Source organism: Zingiber officinale, chromosome 11B (genome assembly GCF_018446385.1).
Source record: "Zingiber officinale cultivar Zhangliang chromosome 11B, Zo_v1.1, whole genome shotgun sequence".
In the NCBI taxonomy this organism is placed as follows: Eukaryota; Viridiplantae; Streptophyta; class Magnoliopsida; order Zingiberales; family Zingiberaceae; genus Zingiber; species Zingiber officinale.
In genome coordinates this window covers 54,544,211-54,565,849 of record NC_056007.1, presented here as the reverse complement: position 1 = coordinate 54,565,849, position 21,639 = coordinate 54,544,211, and the positions used below count along the sequence as shown (strand labels likewise).

General features: G+C 35.3%; 1 protein-coding gene across 6 annotated transcripts; it reads left to right on the top strand.

Moving 5' to 3' along the window:
* The first annotated feature begins 287 nt into the window (after positions 1 to 287).
* Positions 288 to 7,584, top strand: LOC122034630 (nicotinamide/nicotinic acid mononucleotide adenylyltransferase-like). 6 transcript variants are annotated; one of them, XM_042593946.1, is made up of 10 exons: positions 288 to 443; positions 905 to 1,008; positions 1,300 to 1,373; positions 1,726 to 1,805; positions 2,517 to 2,600; positions 2,841 to 2,925; positions 3,247 to 3,326; positions 6,370 to 6,471; positions 6,583 to 6,641; positions 7,188 to 7,584. In XM_042593946.1, the coding sequence occupies exons 2-10, from the start codon at positions 914 to 916 to the stop codon at positions 7,285 to 7,287; spliced, it is 759 nt and encodes a 252-aa protein (XP_042449880.1). In that variant the 5' UTR covers positions 288 to 443; positions 905 to 913; the 3' UTR covers positions 7,288 to 7,584. The 6 variants fall into 6 exon arrangements, with proteins under 6 accessions (XP_042449880.1, XP_042449878.1, XP_042449881.1 ...); XM_042593944.1 differs by having other exon boundaries at positions 1,720 to 1,805; XM_042593945.1 differs by lacking the exon at positions 288 to 443 and adding an exon at positions 450 to 735 and having other exon boundaries at positions 1,720 to 1,805.
* The last annotated feature ends 14,055 nt before the right edge of the window (positions 7,585 to 21,639 follow it).

Sequence of the window (21,639 nt, the reverse complement as noted above, 5' to 3'; positions counted from 1 at the left end):
TTCAAGAAGCATAGGTGTATTTTGGTATAAATCCCAAAGCCATCTGCGGTTTGAACTCCACAGGCGTTTTAAAAAACAAAGTATATATATTAATGTGCGTTAATGTAACATAAGGCTTTACTTTAAATTCTAATTGAAAGTTAGCATAAAAATAAGGATGACTTATTGAAATCCTTAAATTAAGGAAGTTTTCAGAAAAAAATATTCAATAGGGGTGTTTTTTTTATGAAAACCGAGGGGGGAAATGTAATTTATGTACAATTTGGCTACCTAGTTTGCCCGACCCATGGTCCCCGGCCCGATGGCATTCTCTTCTTCTTCTCCCATCGTCGCCGATCGTCGATTGGACCTCGATACCGGCGACTGATCAGGACGAAATCCAACTTCCATTGACGTTATCATTCTCTAACTCTTGACATCGCTTCATCTACTTCGTCGGCCGGGTATGCGTTCCTCTTCCATTCCCACTTTCCGCGTTTCGGGTACCGAAGGTAGATCCCCAGCATTTGACGTACTTGTGTTGGGAAGCCTACGATACAATTCTGTTTCATGATGGCCGGTAGAAGGACAAGTTTCATCCGTGATGACAGAAGTGGCACGACCTAAAACCCTAGTTTGTACATACATGCTGCTGCAATTCATAACTTGAAAGAAATATGATCTCATGAAGTAGGATACTATAAGATGAATCATTCCAAAAGAGAAGTTAGATGGAGAATCCTCTTCTAATCCTTGGTGCGAAAGCAAATAAGAAAATTTTCTTTAGGAGCTATTTATGTCACAAATATCCCGTTAGAGTTACTATGTAATGTTTTTTGTGGTTATGATCCAATAGAATAGTGTGTTAAAAATCCAAAAGTTCATCTTGAGCCTTTTTACTTCAATCTATTAATTTTGATTTCAGTATCTTGGCATGGATTCTGGTTTAGTTGGTGTTCCACTTCCTATGGATAAGATCTCTTTAAGAAATCTTCAAGAATCAAGTGCCAATGGATCTTGCAGCCAAAGGTGTATTTTTTATGGAATATTTGCTACATATTGTTAATCAAAGAAGTCATCCTTTTTTGTGTTAAAGGATGGCAATGTTAAGCATTTTAAAGAAAATAGCTGGAGTTAGTCACAGTGGGCTTTGTCCATTGACACCCTCTCTTTGTATAATCAGATTGAAAAGATTTTCATAGCTTTGTGTTATATTTTTATGTCTAAACATGATATTTCTCTATTAACTTCATTGAACTTTAGCCCACATGATAAGTTTATTCTACGAGTTTTTTCATGCAATTAATGCCAAACTTGCAGGTGTCAGAAGTTTGTTGTTTTGTTGTCAGCAGGAAGTTTCAATCCACCAACCTATATGCACTTGCGCATTTTTGGTGAGTCTTCTGTGAAGTATACACGCACTCATGTTTGATAATTACCTTAATGAGAAGTTGAGAACTACTATATCTAGATTTTTAACTTGAGAAGTTGTGTTCCATGTTTTTCTCGAAATTGGGTGGAGTCAGTTATTCAATTGCATGATGAAATGCATGTAAACCACTTTTTGTCTCTATCTAATATTTGCAGCATTACACCCATGTGTATATGCCAAATCCAAATCAACATAGATTTGCTTTATGCATCTCTCATATTTTGATGTAACCAGTATTAGTAATGATGAATTGGTGGCACAAAATGTATTAGACATGACTATTTTGGGCTAATTATAAACTTTGCCAGAGTTAGCAAGAGATGTGTTGCAAGCACAAGGATTTGTCGTGATAGGAGGTTATATGTCGCCTGCAAATGATGCATACAAGAAAAAGGTTTGTGGCTCGTCAACATAGAAGTAAACTATTGTAGCAACATAGAAGTAAACTAGATCAGATGGACTAGTGTTATTTAGCATAAATTATGCATGTCTAGCATGATTTGTACATGCAATTGAACTGGAGAAAAGGTCCTTGAGTGATTACATTATTACACGAGTATCTACCTGATTTATGAAAAGCTATCACAGTCTTACTGTTATAATCAGTATATTTTGCTAAAACAAGGTCCATGCTACAATAACTATGAACCTACGGCCTATCTTTTTTACCATGGATTGTCCATATTAATTTGGATATGGTCATGCAAATGCTTGGGCCATTGGAGATCATTTCTCAACAATTTTTTTGCACTTTACCAATAGTAGTCAAATCTTGTGCATGAAAAGCATATCCATGTTCTATATATATGGTTTCATTTCTTCTGCAGATGCTATATGTGTTCTGTAATATTTTCAATTTGATCCTTTATTTTTCCATTCCAAGCATTTTTTGTTTTGGTCTTTGCCATTTCATTGTATCCAAAGTTAGTATCCATTTGATACTTAAAGCTAATTTAACTAATTACTCATATTTGTTGATTAAAGAAGTCAATGTACTTTGACCAAAAAAAAAGATGTGAATACTAAAATGGACTAATGCTGCTATTGCTTTCATGCATATTTCTGATTTGTGTTATAGAAAGCTAATTCACTTTTACTCCTGCAGGATCTTTTGTCGGCTATGCATCGAGTTCAGCTGTGTGAATTAGCATGCAAAAGTTCTTCCTTTGTCATGGTAGATCCATGGGAGGTAATTAAAATTGTACTGTGATATTTTCTTTTGTTGAAGATATTAGATGAACGATAACCTTGTGTTATGTTTAGGTTATTTTTCGGCCAAAATCAATTTATTGTTGTTATCATTTTTCTAAAAATTTATGGTCCATTACTAGGCACATCCTGTCTGTATTATTTTCCAAACGACCATAACACATACTGGGCTTTAATTTTTTTTCAACCAATATCTTAATGATCTTTATTCACACTGTAGGCAAAACAAAACAGTTATCAGCGCACTCTTACTGTCTTGTCTAGGATACAAAATTCCTTATGCCGTAATCTTTCCATAGGAAAAGGTACAAGTTCCCAAATCCAATGATATTTTTGGCTTAGTCCACATTGTCTAATTTTCCTTTTTTGGTTTAGAATTTAATTTGTCACACATTCTAACTTTCTTTTTAACTATGCTATGTTTCTTCGTTTTTTGGTCAAGAGGATTAAAATTCTTCTTTTTTTGCACACTATATCTAACCATGTTTTTCTTAAATTCTGTGAATCTATTATATATTTTATTTGCATTTTCCAACCGACAACATAATTTCCTACCTGTATTCTAGAGCTTTAAACTCAGTCTTTGAGTTTCTTTTTAGGATTAATTATCTTAATTTTGGTTATAGAATCACTCAAAGTAATGCTTCTATGTGGATCTGATCTACTTGAATCTTTTTCTATTCCTGGAGTCTGGATGCAAGATCAGGTACATCTCATATAAAAAGGGCATTCATTTGTTTTTATGCCAAATTGTTCCTCCTGCTTTATTAAAAAAAACTACTTCTCTTCATCTCTACCGATTTAAATTGCATTTGAAAATATACAAAAGGGTAATTGCTTTTTTATATACCGGGTATCTAGATCTTACAACCCAACTAATTATGGGGTAGCCGATTTGGCTTCACATTCCGTCTACTAAGTAAATTCGGGAAATGCAGTGACTCCTAATGTGGTGCTCCAGCTTCACCAGTAGTTCAATCGCTATAGATGCGCCTTGCGCGGTGAACCCTAGTTGTTTGGGAAATACACCCTGCCTCCTACTACCACACCAAGCCTTGGGGGACAAAGGGGGAATTGCTTAGGGATTAGTTATGTGGATGGATGTTGTTAAACACATGAATTCTATCAATGTCATTGAAATATTCTGATTTTATATAATTACTTCTTTAGACAAATGATTAGAATGAGCTATCAAATTTATAAATATTCTAACAAGCATTTTTACTAATTCTTTGAACTCCAAAACATGTTTCCTATGTTGCTACTAAAAATTCAATGACATAGAGGTCAAGAATATAATTAATTTAATAAGGAATATGGAAATTGTTAAATAATTGATTTTGGAAGAAGCATTTAGACCTATGGTTTGTAGGTAGACTCGACCATGGTTTGGAACCAATAGTTTGGTTTGATGGTTTTAAAAATGTCTAACCCTTAACCTTAACTCTCTAAGACGGTTATAATTCATGGTTCGGAATTACCGGTTACGGTTTAGTTCACGGTTTACAACAACTCAAAATTATTTTTGTTTATTTTAAAAAATAAATATTATAAAAAAATAAAAAAAATAAAAAAGAGTTTGCATTTATTTAAATTGGCTATATATCCCCTTAGGGATAGGGAAATCAAAACACATATAGTTTGCTTATCTTTTTACCCTTGTTATCTTAGGAATTGACATTATCACTCACTTCTCAACTCCTATTACCTTTTTTAATCAAATTATTTCAACCGTTTAAAAAATCTTTTGAGAGATCGGAAGAGACGGTTCCAACGGATAAAATAGCCTTCATTTTTCTTTTCTTTTCACGAGGCTTATCAATTAATAGTAGGCCTTCTTTTATCTCCGATGTCATTAAACCTGATGACACAATCCATATATCAATTTGTATATGCATTGCTTGATCCTTTCCGTTCTAGATTGCAAAGATCTTATGTTCATTCTCAATCTGAAAAATCAGAATTAGAGTTAACAAAGGGAATTTCTATTGCGTTTGGAAACCAAACAACAACTATTTTAGGCATTGCTTAAGATAGTCGTGAAAGGCTTGCTCCTTCGACATAGGCCTCGCCGTTTGAGAGGTTTGATACATCTCTATCAGGCAAGAAGTCAGAATGTCTTGGTCAATGTTCTTTTTCCTTCTAGCCGTGGAGATCCAATCGTCAAAATTAAGAAAAGGTCATCATGGAAGATCCAAACAGATTAATCTTGTTGGGAAGTACCGCCCAAGGAGAAAAAAAGGTCATCGAAGCATGCACCGGCTTTAATGATGAAGAATGATAGCCGTCACCCTTCCATGATGTCATTTCTTCCACATCCAATGTTCAAAAGACAAAAAAAAAGCATTTCAGTACTCTCAATCCCTTCTCTTTCCTTCCCTTTCTTCTCAGAGTTGATAACTTACTTTGTTCCACTCTTTTTTTTAGCTAGATCCTCTGGTCTAGAATTTTCTCGACCAAAAGAGGCCCTATTCATTTATTGGTACGGATGGGCTGGACCTCATCTATTGAACAGGTGGGATGCAGCCCACCCAACTAATGCCAGGACTTGTCCAGGATCGATCCTGGACCACAGGATCCCTATCCTTTTTTTTAAAATTTTTTTTTCAACTGTAAAATAAAAAAAATGCTTGAATGGGCGATTTAAATTACAGGTTGACAGTTATTTTGGGCCTTGAATTCTGGTTCTAGCTCATTTAACCTGGTCACCAGCCTGAGGTCCGGTCTATTTGTAGGTGGGCTCACAGGATAAGGTTTATAAGTGTGATAGAATTAATAGAGACAATTAGAAAGTAACATGACATGATACATCCAATTATATAAATGAGCTAACACAAATTGACCCATTTGAAAAAGAAATATTACTTTTTTTATCATACAACTTAATTCTTTAGAGAAGTTAGCTAGTTTTATAGCTTATAAAATTATTTTAAAATTGTCATTGTTTTTCTATGTTATATAGAATTTCTATTTGAAATATGAAATGTAGCATAATCTAATTTGAAAATTAACTAATGTTCAAAGAAATTGGTAGGTCAAATAAACAAACATTACAATCATTCTTTCTCACGATATGGCTAAATAAAGTACATATTAATGATATAAATGGACTTGTGTTATTTGGATAATTTTTTAGCATAATTCTTCCATTTTAATTAGTCCATTGATTGTAAGTGATAAATTGATGGATCAAATGAACAAACATTTATATATATATATATGTAAGAAGTTTTTTTTTTAAGCTTAATTCTTTCATTTTAATTAATAGTTCTTTGATTGTAAGTGAACTAAGGTTAAATGATGCTATTATTGTTTCTTACACATTAGAAAAGACGACCTAATTGAATATGCTCATTAATGATAGAGAATGATGTAAACTATGTATTAAATTTAATTAGAATTTTGAATTTGTAATTGATTTTGATATTTGTACTATTATAAGTGTCATGAAGTTTGGTATTTTTTATTTGGTAGAATTTATTTTAATTTAGTTAGAATTTTATGTATTTGGATATTTTTTTATTTTGCTAAGATTTTATATTTCCAAATCATATTCAATTTATTTCCTAATTGTGAAGTCCTAATAGGTAAGTGGACATCTCCTACCAGTTTGTTTAATTTTATTTTCCAAAAGTAGTTGGGTTGGAGCCTTTAAAAAAGACTCGAACTCCATTCACTTTGGCTATCAGTTATTGAGTGGTTAACTTGTATGAACAATAAAATGTTAACTTTGTTACCCATCCTTCCAGGTCAGAACTATATGCGAGGACTTTGGTATTGTCTGTATACGCAGGGAAGGGAAGGATATTGAAAACATAATATCTGCCAATGAAATTTTGCAGCAAAATAAGGTACTTATTTTTATCAAACCTCCAAATCCTTTCCTAAAGTAAAATGTTCAATAAAAGTTCCTTGTGAATCTGTGCCCCCTACTAAATATGAATATTTGTTGTTGTTTCCAGAGTAATATTTTCTCAGTAGATGAAATTGTACCAAACCAGATTAGCTCAACAAGATTGAGGTAACCTAGTTTATCTTCATATTCCAAATACCCAAACTGAAATGCTTAGTTATGAACTTTCTTGTTTCCATTTCGTGATTAAAAAAAAATACCCAAAATTTTTCATAATATTATTTTTCTTATTTTCAGAGAAAATTAAACATCTTATCTGGAAAATATAAACAAATAATTCATTATAATAATGTCAAATAAGCTGATGACAAATATTTTTTTATTTTTTTTCAATTTTCAAATTCATTTGTTATGATAAATTTGGAAGCTGAACATAAATGGGAAAATTTTAGAATGGAACGAGTTACCTGATACTTTGTCCTTTCATTCTTATTTTCTTTTTCTACTTTTATTCCAAAAAGAGAACTTTAGTTAAGATAAACTCATCATTGTAGCAAAATGACAAACTCATCATGATGGTATTGATGATGATGTTGATGATTTGATTCAAAATGAGAGTACTTTGGCTGTCAACCCGTGTAATCTGTACACGAACAACTGGCTGCTTGGCTAATCCAGCAAACAAGATCTAATAATTTCTCTTTTTATTTTCAGGGAATCCCTTAGGAAGGGACTCTCAATTAAGTACCTAACTGCCGACGAAGTCATTGATTACATCAAAGATCAAAAGCTTTACACAACTGGTTCTACTTGATATTTTTTAGATCCTCTCAAGCAAAAGATGGTGAGAGATGGACCAGAATAATGTTTTTCACCCAGTTGAGGTGACATGCAAACGCAGTAGCAGATATGGCCCCTTTGATCCACATGGGAGAATTCTCAATAAACCATTGATGAAATAATTTCCTTAGAAATTTGTTTCAGTGTTGTAATCTGTTATTATGTTATTTTATTTATGAAATGGCAACTTATAAGTTGACAAAATGTGAAACTCGTGTAACGCAGAAAATGAGTGCGATATTGACAAAGTTATCACCAAGTTTGATGCTAATATACTGCGTTGGATTAGAAGCATAGAATCGGATGAATTTGTTGTTTCGGGAATGGCATGAAAGGCAATGTATAGCCTTTTATTTATTTATTGTTAGATTTACTTATGTTTTAGGAGGAGAGTTTTGGCGTAACGATAAAATTATTATCATATGACTAAAAGGTCACGAATTTGAATGTTGGAAACAGTCTCTTGTAAAAAGTAGGTAAGACTGCGTAGATTTTTTTTTGAGACCTCGTATGACGGGAGTTTCGTACGTCAAGTTGCCTTTTTTATCATTTTGAAAGAACTAGGGAACTTTTCATGAGCCTCGGGCTATGGTTCAGTGGTGTGCTTTAAGCACACCTTAACTTTTTCATACATCCAAGATTTAAAATTTAGGAGCGGAATAAATTCGTCTCACATTTGAACCATTGGAATCATGTGGATTGTTATTTGTGTTTTCACAATTATTCGGGGCGGTGGATAATTTTTGTAGAACTGAATTGATTATTTTATTAGGGAAAAAAATAAAGTGTCAAGAATTTTGAAAGAACCAGGATAAATTATTTTTAAAATTTGAGATTTTTTATCTAAGTTCATTTCAATAATTTTTAGTAAATACATGGGTGCTTATAATTAAATTAGTTAAATACACGTAAATTTCAACATAAACTTGATTAGGTATCAATATGTAACAAAAATTCAAAGTACCTTTATGAATTTATTATAAATTACATTTAGGAAGATTGACAAAGGAGATGGAAGGCCCCAAATAAACTTGGTATTTGAGGAAACAAAGAGTTATCCATTATTTTTTTTTACAGTAAAAGGTAAAGTTATCATCTCTACGGTCCCTTTAAGGTGGCCCCTTATCTCTTAAAGGGTGGTAATGTTGGGGAGGGGGGAGGGGGGAGGGGGGAGGAGAGGAGGTGTGAATAATTTTGATCGCTTTTCGACTTCGCTTTGTGCTCATTGTCAAATGCAAACATTTATTAACCGTTGCTTAGCAGCAGTTAGTAATCGATTCGGAAAGACAGGTTTTGGTATCAGGCTTGAGTTGATTTAGAAAGACTATTTGTAGAAGCGATTGTTAACCGATTGAAAAATTTGATTATAAAAGTAGTTAAAACTGGTCCTATAAAGTGACTTTTGACGACGATTGCTTGATTTTAGTAGCGGTTGCAACAGCTTCTGATGGTTGCCTATTGAAGCGGTTGTTAACCAATTGAGAAGTTGGTTGTTGAAGCGATTGAAATCAACCCAATAAATTTAGCACTAGTTTTAGGAGTGGTTATAAACCACTCTTAATATCGAATTTGAACCAATTTAATACCGATGACAAAAGATGAATACTCACTCTCAACGCCCTCGTTAATCCATTCCAGAGTTAACACGAAAAACCAGTTTAATAATAATCCTATATCATATTGTATTGATACATTTATTAGATTTCCAAAACCAAATGTAATATCAAATCAATTTACATTTCACCTCACAAAACAAATTTATTACATTACTAAATCAACACATAATATTCATACTTCATTCCAAAATATTAATATAAAACATTCTTCGATCCCTAAAAATATACAATCTTTAATAACAACTCTTCTCCACTAGAAAAACATAAAAGGAATCTACTTAAGTTAAATTAAATAAACTATTACACTTCAATCTGATAGTCATCCACGTGTAAATCATCTTCCAAATTATGACAGTATATTTGCTCCAAGTGACAAAAAGTAGACTTTGTATATTCTACACGTATCTCAAATTAGCACTACTATAACAAAGTGCATAACATCAAAAGTTCTTGTACGCAACCTAGATCCACATGAATATCATCATCCAACTAGCATAAAAGTCCGCATCTCATATGCCTACTGTAGTGGAAAAGAATGCTTTTGTTTTGTTATAGAAAGTGCATGATAACCTTCTATATGCTCCTCGAAGAGGTACGCACGACCTGATTATATTTAGATCCAATTTTCTCAGTAAGTTAATTTCCGGTCAGTTAATTCCCGATCGACTTTTGGAGATCTCTCTATAGCTCCCGGCCTCTCAAGGGTCAGTTAATTCCCGATCGACTTTTGGAGATCTCTCTATAGCTCCCGACCTCTCAAGGTTTAGATCAGGTGTTATATATGACAGATCATCCCGAGCTGCCCTATTCATACCCGATCAGGATAGAAGGCGCTACATGATAACAAGGTCAGAGAATCGCAACCGTCTGTCAGACACTAACCACTAAGAGTGAGGGAATATTCCAACGGTCATTTGTGAATGGAACCTTCCTTCAGCCTGTAGGAGGAGGTCACGCGTCCTCCATCACCTGACAGGTCCTGACACCCGATATTCTTTGACATCGGTCCGCCTCCCGAGGTATGCAGTGTCATATAAGAAGGGAGGTCCTCTCCTTTGCACAGGTTGTTGGTTGCTACTCGGAATACCGTTCTAATTCTCATGTACAAAAATTTGTACAAGCATAGAACTATCCTAGCTACCCATGTGTAACACCCACGAATTTTTATAAGTACATGAGTATTATTTTCATTAGAGCATGGAAATAAATAGAAAGAATAAGAGAAAAAGAAGACTAAGAAACAAAATAAAAATAAATGGTAAGAGGTGGAGGCCAAAGATTGAACCTTGAACCTCCCACAAATAATGGAGGAAGACTAATGACATAATCACCACTAGGATAATAAGTAACATATGGATAGGAGGGAATAAAAATGGTAGTTAAAGGAGAGAAGAAAAAATAAAGCAAAGAGCAAGAGAAAACTAAATTTCTTACCTCTTATTCCTCTTGGTTAAGAGAAGGAACAAGAAGAAGGCAAGTTGCCTTCCTCACCTTTCCCTCTTTTCATTTTCGTGAGAATCAAGAGAAGAGACATGGGAGAGTTAAGAGAGGGAATTAATGAAGGCATAAATTCCCCTCATGGTGAATAAATGGAAAATAAGAAAGGAAATATCTCATTTTCTCCTTCTTCCTCCTCCTTCCTCCTTTTCCTTTCTCCACCGAGACCAAGGACTCCCCCATCTCCTTGATCCGAACACTAAGCTCAGTTCCTCTTTAAGAAAAGTAAATCTAGAGAGGACACCTACAAGACCTATCCTTTCCAAGCAAGAAAAACAAGAAGAGGTACAAGAAGAAGAAGCTATCTCCTTCCTTGGCTCCTAGGATATTTTTTTCTCCTTAAGAAAAACCACAAGCGAAAGGATGTAAGTTTCCCTCACCTGTGGTACAATAGCTAAATGATTGTCATGTAAATATATTGCTTAAAAACCTATGTTTGTTTCATGAGGGTTTCAGCCAAAACAAAAATAAAGGTTTAAAGAACTTTGAAAAACCAACTAGGTACGTTCATGATGTTTGTTATGATATGTATCTTATGGTAAGGGGACTAAACTAATATTTTCATGCTAGAATGTTTGGTTAGAACATAAGTTTATGAACTTAGATTTTTGGCCAAGCAAGAACAAAAGAACTAGGAGAGCTTTAAACTTAAATCAAGCATGCTCTCTTGTCCTTATGATATGTACCTTAGGGTAAAAGGTGTTATTAATGTTTTCTTTCCACTTGTATGTTGATTTGAACTTGATTTCCATCTTCATGAACATTCGGCCATGATAGAGTTGAGGGCCTAGAAGGGCTTAAAAACCAAACCTAAGCATGCTATGATTCTCATAAGACAAAATATGAAGCTAATATGTTATGTCATGATCTTATGTTAAGTTGAACTATATTTTTATGCATATGATGATTCGGCCATGTTGAGGCTTGAGCCCTAGGAAAGTTTAAATCAAGTCTAAGATACTCATGACCTTCTTGATGAAAAGATATGAAATAAATTGATGTTCTTATGTTGCTTGTTGCATAGAAACTTGAATTCTTGCTCTATAACTCTCGGCCACACTTGCTTTTAAGACCTAGGATGCTTAAATTCTAAACTAAGTGGCCCATGTTATTCCTTGTAATGAATACTAAGAAAGTTCTTATGGTCTTCATGCTCTTATGCCACTAGAAACCTAATCCCCATGCTTAACAAGGTTCGGCCACATTAGGTTAAAGGGCTTGAGAAGCTTGAAACTTAGACTAAGAGTACTTATGGTGCTTCTCATGATATGTATTGAGATATTGGTATGAAGTTCAACATTTTCATGTTACTTGTAACCTAGAAACAGGTTGCTAGGGTTTCGGCCATGTTGGGTTAAAGGCTTAGAGAACTTGGAACCAAAATCAAACATGCTCAAGTTGTTCTTATGAAATATGATGTGGCCATTGTTTGGGTTTTTCATGCTTGTATGTTGCTTATAACCCAAAAATGAGGCTTAATGGGTTTCGGCCATGATATGAAAAAGAACCTAGAAAGCTTGGAACCTATACCAAACATGCTTAAGATGTTCCTTATGTTCTAAGAAATGTTAAATGTTTAGGGTTCACATGCTCTTTTATTGCTTGCTAACCGAAGCCATCTCTACATGTTTCGGCCACCACTTGTTACTAAGGTTAGAGACCTAATTATGTTCTTTCCATGAACTTCACATGCAATGCTTTATGATATGATAAGAGTATGACATGCTGTGATGTTTATTTGTTTATATTAGGTCCTATTCATGATATGCTATGAGCTTAATTTCATGATATGCTGTGTGCTTAATTTCATGATATGCTATGTGCTTAAGTTCATGATACGCTGTGTGCTCAATTTCATGATATGCTATGTGCTTAAACTCATGATATGCTATGTGCTCAAATTCATGATATGCTATGTGCCTAAACTCATGATATGCTATGTGCTCAAATTCATGATATGCTGTGTGCTCAAATTCATGATAGGTTGTGTGCTTAATTATGCATGTGATCATGATATGCTGTGTGCTCAAGTTCATGATATGCTGTGTGCTCAAATATACATGCTTTAAGCTATGCCTAAAGAGTTGCTTCCCTATAAGTGGGATCAAGAGCACTCTTCATGACATGAATATGACATGAGTGTTATGGACTATGTAGATATGACATGCTATTTTACTTTTAAGGCTTGTACCAAGGGTGGACTCCATAAGCGCCCCGGGGTTGATGGACTAAGAAACGGGCCTCGTTAGGGATGAGCTCCTAAGTGCCCCTAGGTCGATGGACTAAGAAACGGGCCTAGTATATGTATGCCTTGTAGGGTTCAAGACTTGCTACCTTGGACCTACTAGGACGCGCGCATTTATGTACGTGGTACAAGCCGGGATCTCCTCTTATGTTGAGATTATGTTTAAGTATGTATGTTAATAGTTTTCAAAAGACATGTTGCATATGTTTTCATGATGCATGTTTAAGAATACACCTTGCATATACCTTATGATTATGCCATGATATTTATGATAACGTTATGATATGTCAAGGTGCATTTGATGATCATGTTATGCTATGCCATGATACCTTATGTTTATGCCATGATGGTTATGATGATGCTTATGACATGTATGATGTTTATGTTATGCTATGTCATGATACCTTATGTTTATGCCATGATGTTTACGATGATGCTTATGACATGTATGATGATTATGTTGTGATTATGCTATGATATGCTACATGATATGAAGAAATTATCTACATGTGATATGACTTGTGTTTTAATATGCTATACGGTTTTTGTGAGTAGGAAAGGAACTTACTGAGCCATGAGTTCTCACAGCTTACTTTCTTGTACTACAGATAAGGGCAAAGGATGGATGAACTAGGGGAGCAGCAGGAGGGGCTAGAAGGACATGTGTGGCAGTGATCTGGCTAAGGATAAAGAAAATACCTGCTTCCACTAAATAAGAATTATGCCTAGTTTTATGTCATTTACTTTATAACTTCATGACATTTTACTTTGTGTTGAGTATCATGACTCGAAAACAATATTAAGTATGCTATGTGGTTTATGTGATTAGATGATTAGTCATGATGAATTTTAAAGTCATGAAAAGGTTTTAAAATCTTACAAATAAGACTTCCGCTGTAATAAGTAAGTATGGTAAAGTAACCCCCGTGGCCTTAGCAGGAGGGGCGGGGCGTTACACCATGTGCTCTACTGAAATTAAATTCGGATTGCAAACAATGCTTAACATTATTAATCCAAATTGTCCTTCAGAAGTTAAACTTGGATTGAAAACGATACTTAACATTTTTACTCCAAGTTTGACCGATGTGATCCTCCTAAGTTTAAACCATATTACAGAAGTTAATTAAATATCTATTTCAAAGATCGGCTTCCAGGTTAAACATGGCGAGGCACTAGGCCTTCTTAGGTATGAGATCATCCACCACTTCCTAGACAAAACCTTTCTAAGAAATTGGATATTTAACTTCTTACAGTAAACTAGGTTTAACTACAGAGACCTCAATAGAAGCACAATATCGAAACATGAAATCGAAAAATAAAATCGATAACAAAACGATAACCTAAAACCGATAGCCACTTGTGTTTGGTTTTTCAAGATCTATACAAAGAAGATGAACTAGTTATGATGTGGAAACAAATAACTAGTTATACCTTTCTTAGTAGCTTATAGACCTCTTGAACTTCTGTTGAATTCCTCTCCTCCTCTTGGACATCGTGCGGGCGACGATCTACAAAGATGAAATCCACCCAAGCTTCTTCCTTTGGTTCTAAGTTTCGGCCACCAACTAACCTCCAAGGGATGCTAGACAAGAGAGCTTCCTTCTCTTCTTCTTCTCCTTCAAGCAACCGGCCACTAAGAGAAAACCAAGCTTGATGCCGCCGACCTCCAAGAAAGAAACAAAAGGAGAAGAGAGAAGGAAGAGAGCCGACTACCAAGGGAACATAAGAGAGGAGTTTCGGCCATAATAGAGAGGATGCAAGGCTTAGGTTGTTCTCAATGAGACACCCTCTCCCTCTCTTTTATAATCCTTGGTGAATCCAAAAAAGGAAAGTTTTAAAATAAAAAATTAAAACTTCCTTTTATTCCTTTACATGGCCGACCACCACTTGTGCATCAAAAAAGGAAAGATTTTAAACAAAAAATTTAAATATATCTTTTAAAATCCCTTTTGTGGTTAGTTATAAAAGACATGTTTTATAAAATTAAAATCTTCTCTTTTAAATCCTTTTGTGGATGTCTATAAAAGAAAAGATTTAAAATAAAACTTCTTTTATATCATGGTTATAAAAAAAAGGAAAGTTTAAAATTCAAATCTTTCTTTTAAACTTATAGATAACTACAAATAAGGAAAGATTTCAAATATCTCTTTTAATCCTTTGTAGAAAGCTATAAAAAGAAAGATTTTAAAATTTAAAACTCTCTTTTAAAACCATGTGGAAAGCATCATAAAAGGAAAGTTTTTAACAAAATAAAAACTCCCTTTTATTTCCTTTTGTGACTGATCTAAAAAAAGGAAAGTTTTATAATTAAAATCATCCTTTTAAATCCTTCTAATGGATCTCTATAAAAGGGAAGATTTTACAGGGCTCTGTGCTCTCGAGAATTGCCTGGATCGATCGGCAGATCGATCCAAGGCTTATCGCGTGAAATCGCAGCTCCTAATCGATCCACTGATTGATTGGAGGCTCTAGATCGATCGACCGATCAATCTAGCGCTATTCTATGCGATCGGACACTCGTCCCAATCGATCCACTGATCGATTGGGAGGAGGCTTGTCGCGAAGACTTGCCCGATCGATCAGCTGATTGATTGAGCATGATCTAATCAATCGGTTGATCGATCCAGCTCATGATTTCTCCCTAAAATCAAGTCTAAAGCCTCCTACACCAACATCCGGTCAACCATGGCCTGTTGGTTCATCGTGCCTAGCATCCGGTCACCCTTGACCTGCTAGGACACCCTCACCAAGTGTCCGGCCAATCCCTTTGACCCACTTGGACTTTTCTCCTTGTGCCAAGTATCTAGTCAATTCCTTTGACCTACTTGGACTTTCCTCCTCGTGCCAAATATCCTGTCAATCCCTTTGACCTACTTGGTCTTTCCACCTCGTGCCAAGTATCCGGTCAATCCCTTTGACCTACTTGGTTTTTCCAACACCAGATGTCCAATCAGCCTTGATCCATCTGGATTTCCTCGTGCCTAGCTTCACTCACCAGGACTTTCCCAATTGCTTGGCTTCACTCACCAGGACTTCCAACTGCCTAACTTCACTCACTAGGTCTTTCACCTGGCTTCACTCACCAGGACTTCCTTCTGCCTAGCTTCACTCACTAGGTCTTTCACCTGGCTTTACTCACCAGGATTTCCATCTGCCTAGCTTCACTCACTAGGTCTTTCCATCTGCCTGGCTTCACTCACCAGGACTTCCTTCTGCCTAGCTTCACTCACTAGGTCTTTCACCTAGCTTCACTCACTAGGATTTCCAGTCAAGTATCTAGTCAATCTTGACCTACTTGACTCTCCTTCACACATGAACAATTGCACCTGTAATCTTCATGTATTGACTGCATGTATTATCAAACATCAAAACCACAACATCAAGACTCGAGCTTGACTCAATTCAAGCTCAGTCAACACGGTCAACCTTAACCTGGGGAATATTGCACTAACAATCTCCCTCTTTTTGATGTTTGACAATACCTTCTTTAAGTTAGGCTAATGCCATAGCCTCAACCTTCTTCATGCCACTAGGTAATGAAGACGTAAGTTAAACCCTACATTTTCCCCCTAAGAGGGAAAACTCCCTCTTAGATAATGAAGTCCTAACTTAAACCCTTAATTCTTCCCCTATTGGCACACATCACAAACATGCCCCATCTTTGGGCACTAAAAAAAAAACTCTCCTCCTGAAGAGTTACCCTTCGTTGTTTACAACCTCACTCGTTGCTCACAACACAATAATGAAGGTCCCATACCCTTCATTATTCTCAACGCTCATCCTTGAGCATATACCACTTGGTATATTTACTTGTTATATTCACACACGATTCCACTTGTTGTGTGAATACCACTTGTTGGGTGAACACCCCTTGTTGTGTCAGAGCCACTAGTTGTGTTCACACACGATTCAAATGAAGGTCCCATATCCTTCATTATCATCACATGCTCATTTATGAGCATGCACCACTTGAACAATGAAGATATCCACTCTCCATTGTAGTCAAATGCCCAACCTTGAGCATTTTCACGATAGAAGGTTAACCACCTTCCAAGGTGTATGAAAATTAGATTTTCATGTCCTTAAAGAGTAACTCCCCCTAAAGACATGCACGTAACTTCTGTCATTGCACCAACAATGACTTGGAATCCCTAAACCTTTAGCAAACCCAAATTTAGAAGTTTTAAGGTTCATAAATTCAATATTGAAACCAAACCTCAACCTAAACCTCTACTTAGTCTTTCTTAACCAATCCATTCTTGTTTTCATCATGAAAACTCCCCCTAATTGTATACAAATGTGTTTTGAGGGGTAAGGAGTGGTTACCTAGACTAAAGATGGTCCAAAACGCTGAAATCAGGCTTTACCAGCCAAAATCATCATTCCCAATCGATTGGAGTTGGGTCCCAATCGATTGAACCATGCTGAATTGATCCACTGATCGATTCAGACTGAGTGGATCGATCGGCTGATCGTTCCAGCGAGCTTCTGCTCATGAGAAATGCCTTCTCAATCGATCGCCCGATTGATTGAGGCACTCCAATCGATCGGGTGATCGATTGAAGCTCTGAAATTGTTGAAATACCATTTCAGTCAATTTTAGAAACCCCTAGAAAAATCTACAAAATTCCAAAAATCATGAAACTTGTTGTAGACATTATTTAGGGTATTTGATATCAAGGAAAAATAGTTTTCTATGGAAATACATTCTATTTTCAAAGATTGACATAAACTTGGAAACTTACAAATAGTTTAGTGTTTTCTTCCAAGTTTATGCTCAACTATTCAATGATGATTATTATTAAAAGATAGTCTTCATCAAGGTTTTCCAAAGACATTTTTAAAACATTTTCAAAACCAATATCAAACCATGTTCCTTGGGTTCAATGCACATGATTTGTACATTAGCTTTCCCAATGATTGGAAAACACATAACTATGTGTTTTGATGAACCTAAAATCCAAAAGAATACACTAAGTCAACATCTTGGGTTTTGTTCATCATGCTAACATCTCACTTGTATCTAATGTGTACTCAAACACATACAAGTCACCTTATAGTTTGTGTGAGATGTAAAGTTTTGATTTTTCCCTAATCTAGGGGTCATGCACATCTATCTAGGTATTTTGAGTTGTGAACATCCACCAAGGATGTTACTTGTTAATAAATGCCATTACTCCTTAATTTTCAAGGAAATGAAAATAATGCATGATGATGTTATGACATACATAAAAAAGAAATAATTTTCAAAAGAAAATTTCCTATAACTATATGATGTATGTATGACATGACATGATATTTTTGTGTTTTTCATAATAAAGCATGAATGCAAAAGCAAATATGTCATGGCATATGATGGGCAAACAAGACATGTCAAGTTTTAGTGTAAACAAAATATACCTAGATTACCTATCTAAGTATCCTTACTCCTTAGCTAACTTAGAATTTAAACCCTACATTGCCCAAGATGTCCCAAGAAAATGCCAAAAACCCGATTTTGACATTTCTTTTGTTTTTCCTAAATTGTGCCAATTTAAATTAAGCATATTCCTCAAACTTTGGCACAACTTACTCCTTCAAGGAGTAATCATCTGAGTTAAGGCATAAATTGCCTTTAATTTCCTAAGAACATACCAAAATCCCAACTTGGTAGTTCTTATGATTTTCCCAATTTGTGTCACTTAAAATATCATCTAATTTCTCAAATTGTGACACCTTTTACTCTTACCAAGAGTAAGCACATACCCCTTATCATTTTCAAAGATTAATAATAACCTTGAAAATGCTCTCCGAGTGTCAACTTCATTAAAGTTGGGTTAACTACCATTCTAATTGGAGTTGACACTCTCTAACCCATCTAAGGGGTAGAGAAAATGCTCCTAGGAACCCAACACCTATTTGTGCTCCTTGGATGCTCTAGGTATGTAACACCCCAAATTTCATGATTTAGAGTTCTAAAAGACCTTATTAAAATCTAGAAATGTTTTAAAAAAATTCTAGAGATTTTTAGGAATTTATAGAGTATTTTTATGCAATTTTTGGAGTTCGTTTGGTATTTTTACCAAGAGGAAGAAGTAAAAAAAATAAATAAATAATATATGTTGAAGCCGGGTTTTGAACCCAAGATCACGGACCCGAACCCAAGTCTTAACGAACTCAGCTCAACCATCTGATCTACGGGTGTTTTGTTAATCATATATGGAGCGATATATATTTAAGTAGTAGTTAGGAACAGTAAAATAATAGGAAATAAAAAGGTTGCAGCTAGGATTCGAACCCACAAGTTGGGCTTTAAGCCGAACGCAGCCCACCAACAGACCAGCCGAACTTTTCTTAACTAAATCTATATCGAAATATATTTAAGTAGTACTAGTTAACAGAAACCTTAGAGTATTAAAAGGAAGAACTTAGGGATTAATTACGAAACCTAAATTCTTTCCTCACCCTTCCTCTCCCGACGCGAGCGGCGACTCTTCTCCTCTCTCGCGGAGGAAACGAAGAAGAAACCAGGTTTGGTCTCCGGCGCCGGCGAGCTCTCTCCTCCACGGATCCTTCACCAAGACGAACTTCTCTCGGCAAGGTCAGCGCGGGCACAAGAAGAAGCCGCAAGTTTTAAAGATTTGAAACCCTAGACCTTCCTCTCCTTCGGTTGTAAGTCCAAGAATCGCCGGTAAGTTGCTACTCACCTGCAGTAGGATAGCTCCGAGGTTTAATCCTTGATCCTCTCCTTGTTCTCGAAGCTTTGCATGAGTTTCCTTGCCTTTTCTATTTTCGGATTCAAGTTAGCTTCTCGTTTGGATTTCGAAGCATGTTTTAAGGAGTTTTTGTTTTTGGTGCTGGCTGCCATGAAACCTAAAGAAAGAAGGAGAATTTGTATAGGTTAGGCATGCAATTTAGATCCTTCTGTCTTATGATTGCATTTCAGATTTAGACATTTCCTTTGCTTCTGATCAGTTGTATTCGGCTTCCGGATTTTAATGGCTTTGTTTCCATGCTTCAGATTTAAGAGCAGCAAGTGTATCATTGTTTTCTTACAGCATTAGGATAGCTTGAAGTTTAAAGGGCAGCAAGTGCTTCATTGTTTTCCTTGGTTCGGATTTCCCTCTGTACATCTTTAGGATGGCTTGAATTTAAGAGTAGTAATTGTTCCTTGTTTTCCTTGCTTGGATTTCCTGTACAACAGTAATTTCTATTTAGTTTGTTGTCGTGGCACATAACAAGAAGAACAATCATGCTTTGGTTCCTTGTAGGTTCTAGTAAATCATCATATTCACGTATCAACGTTAGATAGCAGCAGAATGATTTTAGTAGATGACAATTTTTATCAAACATGTGTGCATAAATTTATTAGTAGTATGTAGAATTTTATTAATAGTATGTAGAAATTTATTAGTAGCATGCATTCTTTGCTCTCTTTCTTTTATCTCTCACGTAGCAAGATTTAAGGTTTTAATTCCAACAAGTTTTAGATGTAGTTTAAGCTTGTATGATATGCAAATTTTGATAAGTATTGCATGCAGAACTTCAATCTTAGGACAGATTTTTAATAAGATTAATATGCAGAATTTTATTAGCATAGTAAGCAGATTTTAGATAAGCTTAGTATGCAGATTTTAGATAAGCTTAATATGCAGATTTTAGTTAAGCTTAATATGCAGATTTCTGTTTAACTTGTATGCACATTTTGTTTAAGCATTTCAGTGTTAGAATTTGTTTAAACATTTCAGTTTTGTAGGAAGCATTCTTTTATAAGAAAAGTATAAGAAAGATTAAGAAAAGAAAGAAAAAAAAAGGCCAAGGCCTTAAGTAAATTCCAAAGTCAAGACTTTAGGGATTTTGGCACACAAGGTGCTTATTAAAATGCCAAGGCATTATATATTAGAAGTATTAAAAGATAACAAGTATTTTACTTTTATCAGTGACACTGTACTGGACTTTCAGTAGTCCTTGGGCTGGGCTCCCATAGTCGGTCCCTAGGTTTAGATAACCTAGTATGCAGGACTCTCAGTAGTCCTTGGGCTGGGCTCCCATAGTCGGTCCCTAGGTTTAGATAACCTAGTATGCATGACTCTCAGTAGTCCTTGGGCTGGGCTCCCATAGTCGGTCCCTAGGTTTAGATAACCTAGTAAACCCTACTAGATTCGGGACCAACTATCTCGGGTCTAGTTAGGGATGCGCGCATAGCAAGTACAGTTGTCGGGCCCAAGAGAAGTTGATTATTATTTTGAAGTATTATAAGTATAAGTTTTTGAACAAGTGAAACGAGTTTTACATAAACATAAAGTATTAAAGATTAAGTTTAGAACAAATGAAATAATGTTCATATAGTTCTAAAAATCAATAAGTTTAGTTCTTTATTCTACCATGTTTATCTAGTGGATGAGTAATTTCATGTTTACCTATTAGACGAGTAGCATGATTAGCGAGTAGAATTACATGAGTAGATTTCTTAGCTTTTCTTTGCTATTAGTTTGACATGAGCAGTTATGTTTATGCTTTATTTCTTTTTAGAGCATATAGTTTTTAGTTCTTTTCGTATACATGCACATTCGTGATTTTGTGAGTTAGATAGCGCTTACTAAGCAAATTTTGCTTATAGACTACACTTCCTCTTACTGCAGATACAGAAAGGAAGACGACAAGGTGGCGCGGATGGTGTGTGATGCCAGGACTATGGAAGCCTTGGGACTTAGTTTAAGAATTTATTAAGATTGTCATTTATTAAGAATGTATTAGATGAGTCATTTAGTCTTCCACTGTTAGTTAATTGTATGTTTATTTTGTTTTTGCTATTCATTACTTGCATGATTCGATTTCATTAAACTGCGTGGTGATGTTATTCCTTTTGTGTGTTTGATATATGTTCCAGCCGCCTGTGGCTGTGTATATTATGTTATGTATGTCAGTTTAAGGTCACCGGTACAGGGGAGATTTTGTCGAAATTTTTCGGTAGGGTTTCCATGTGATT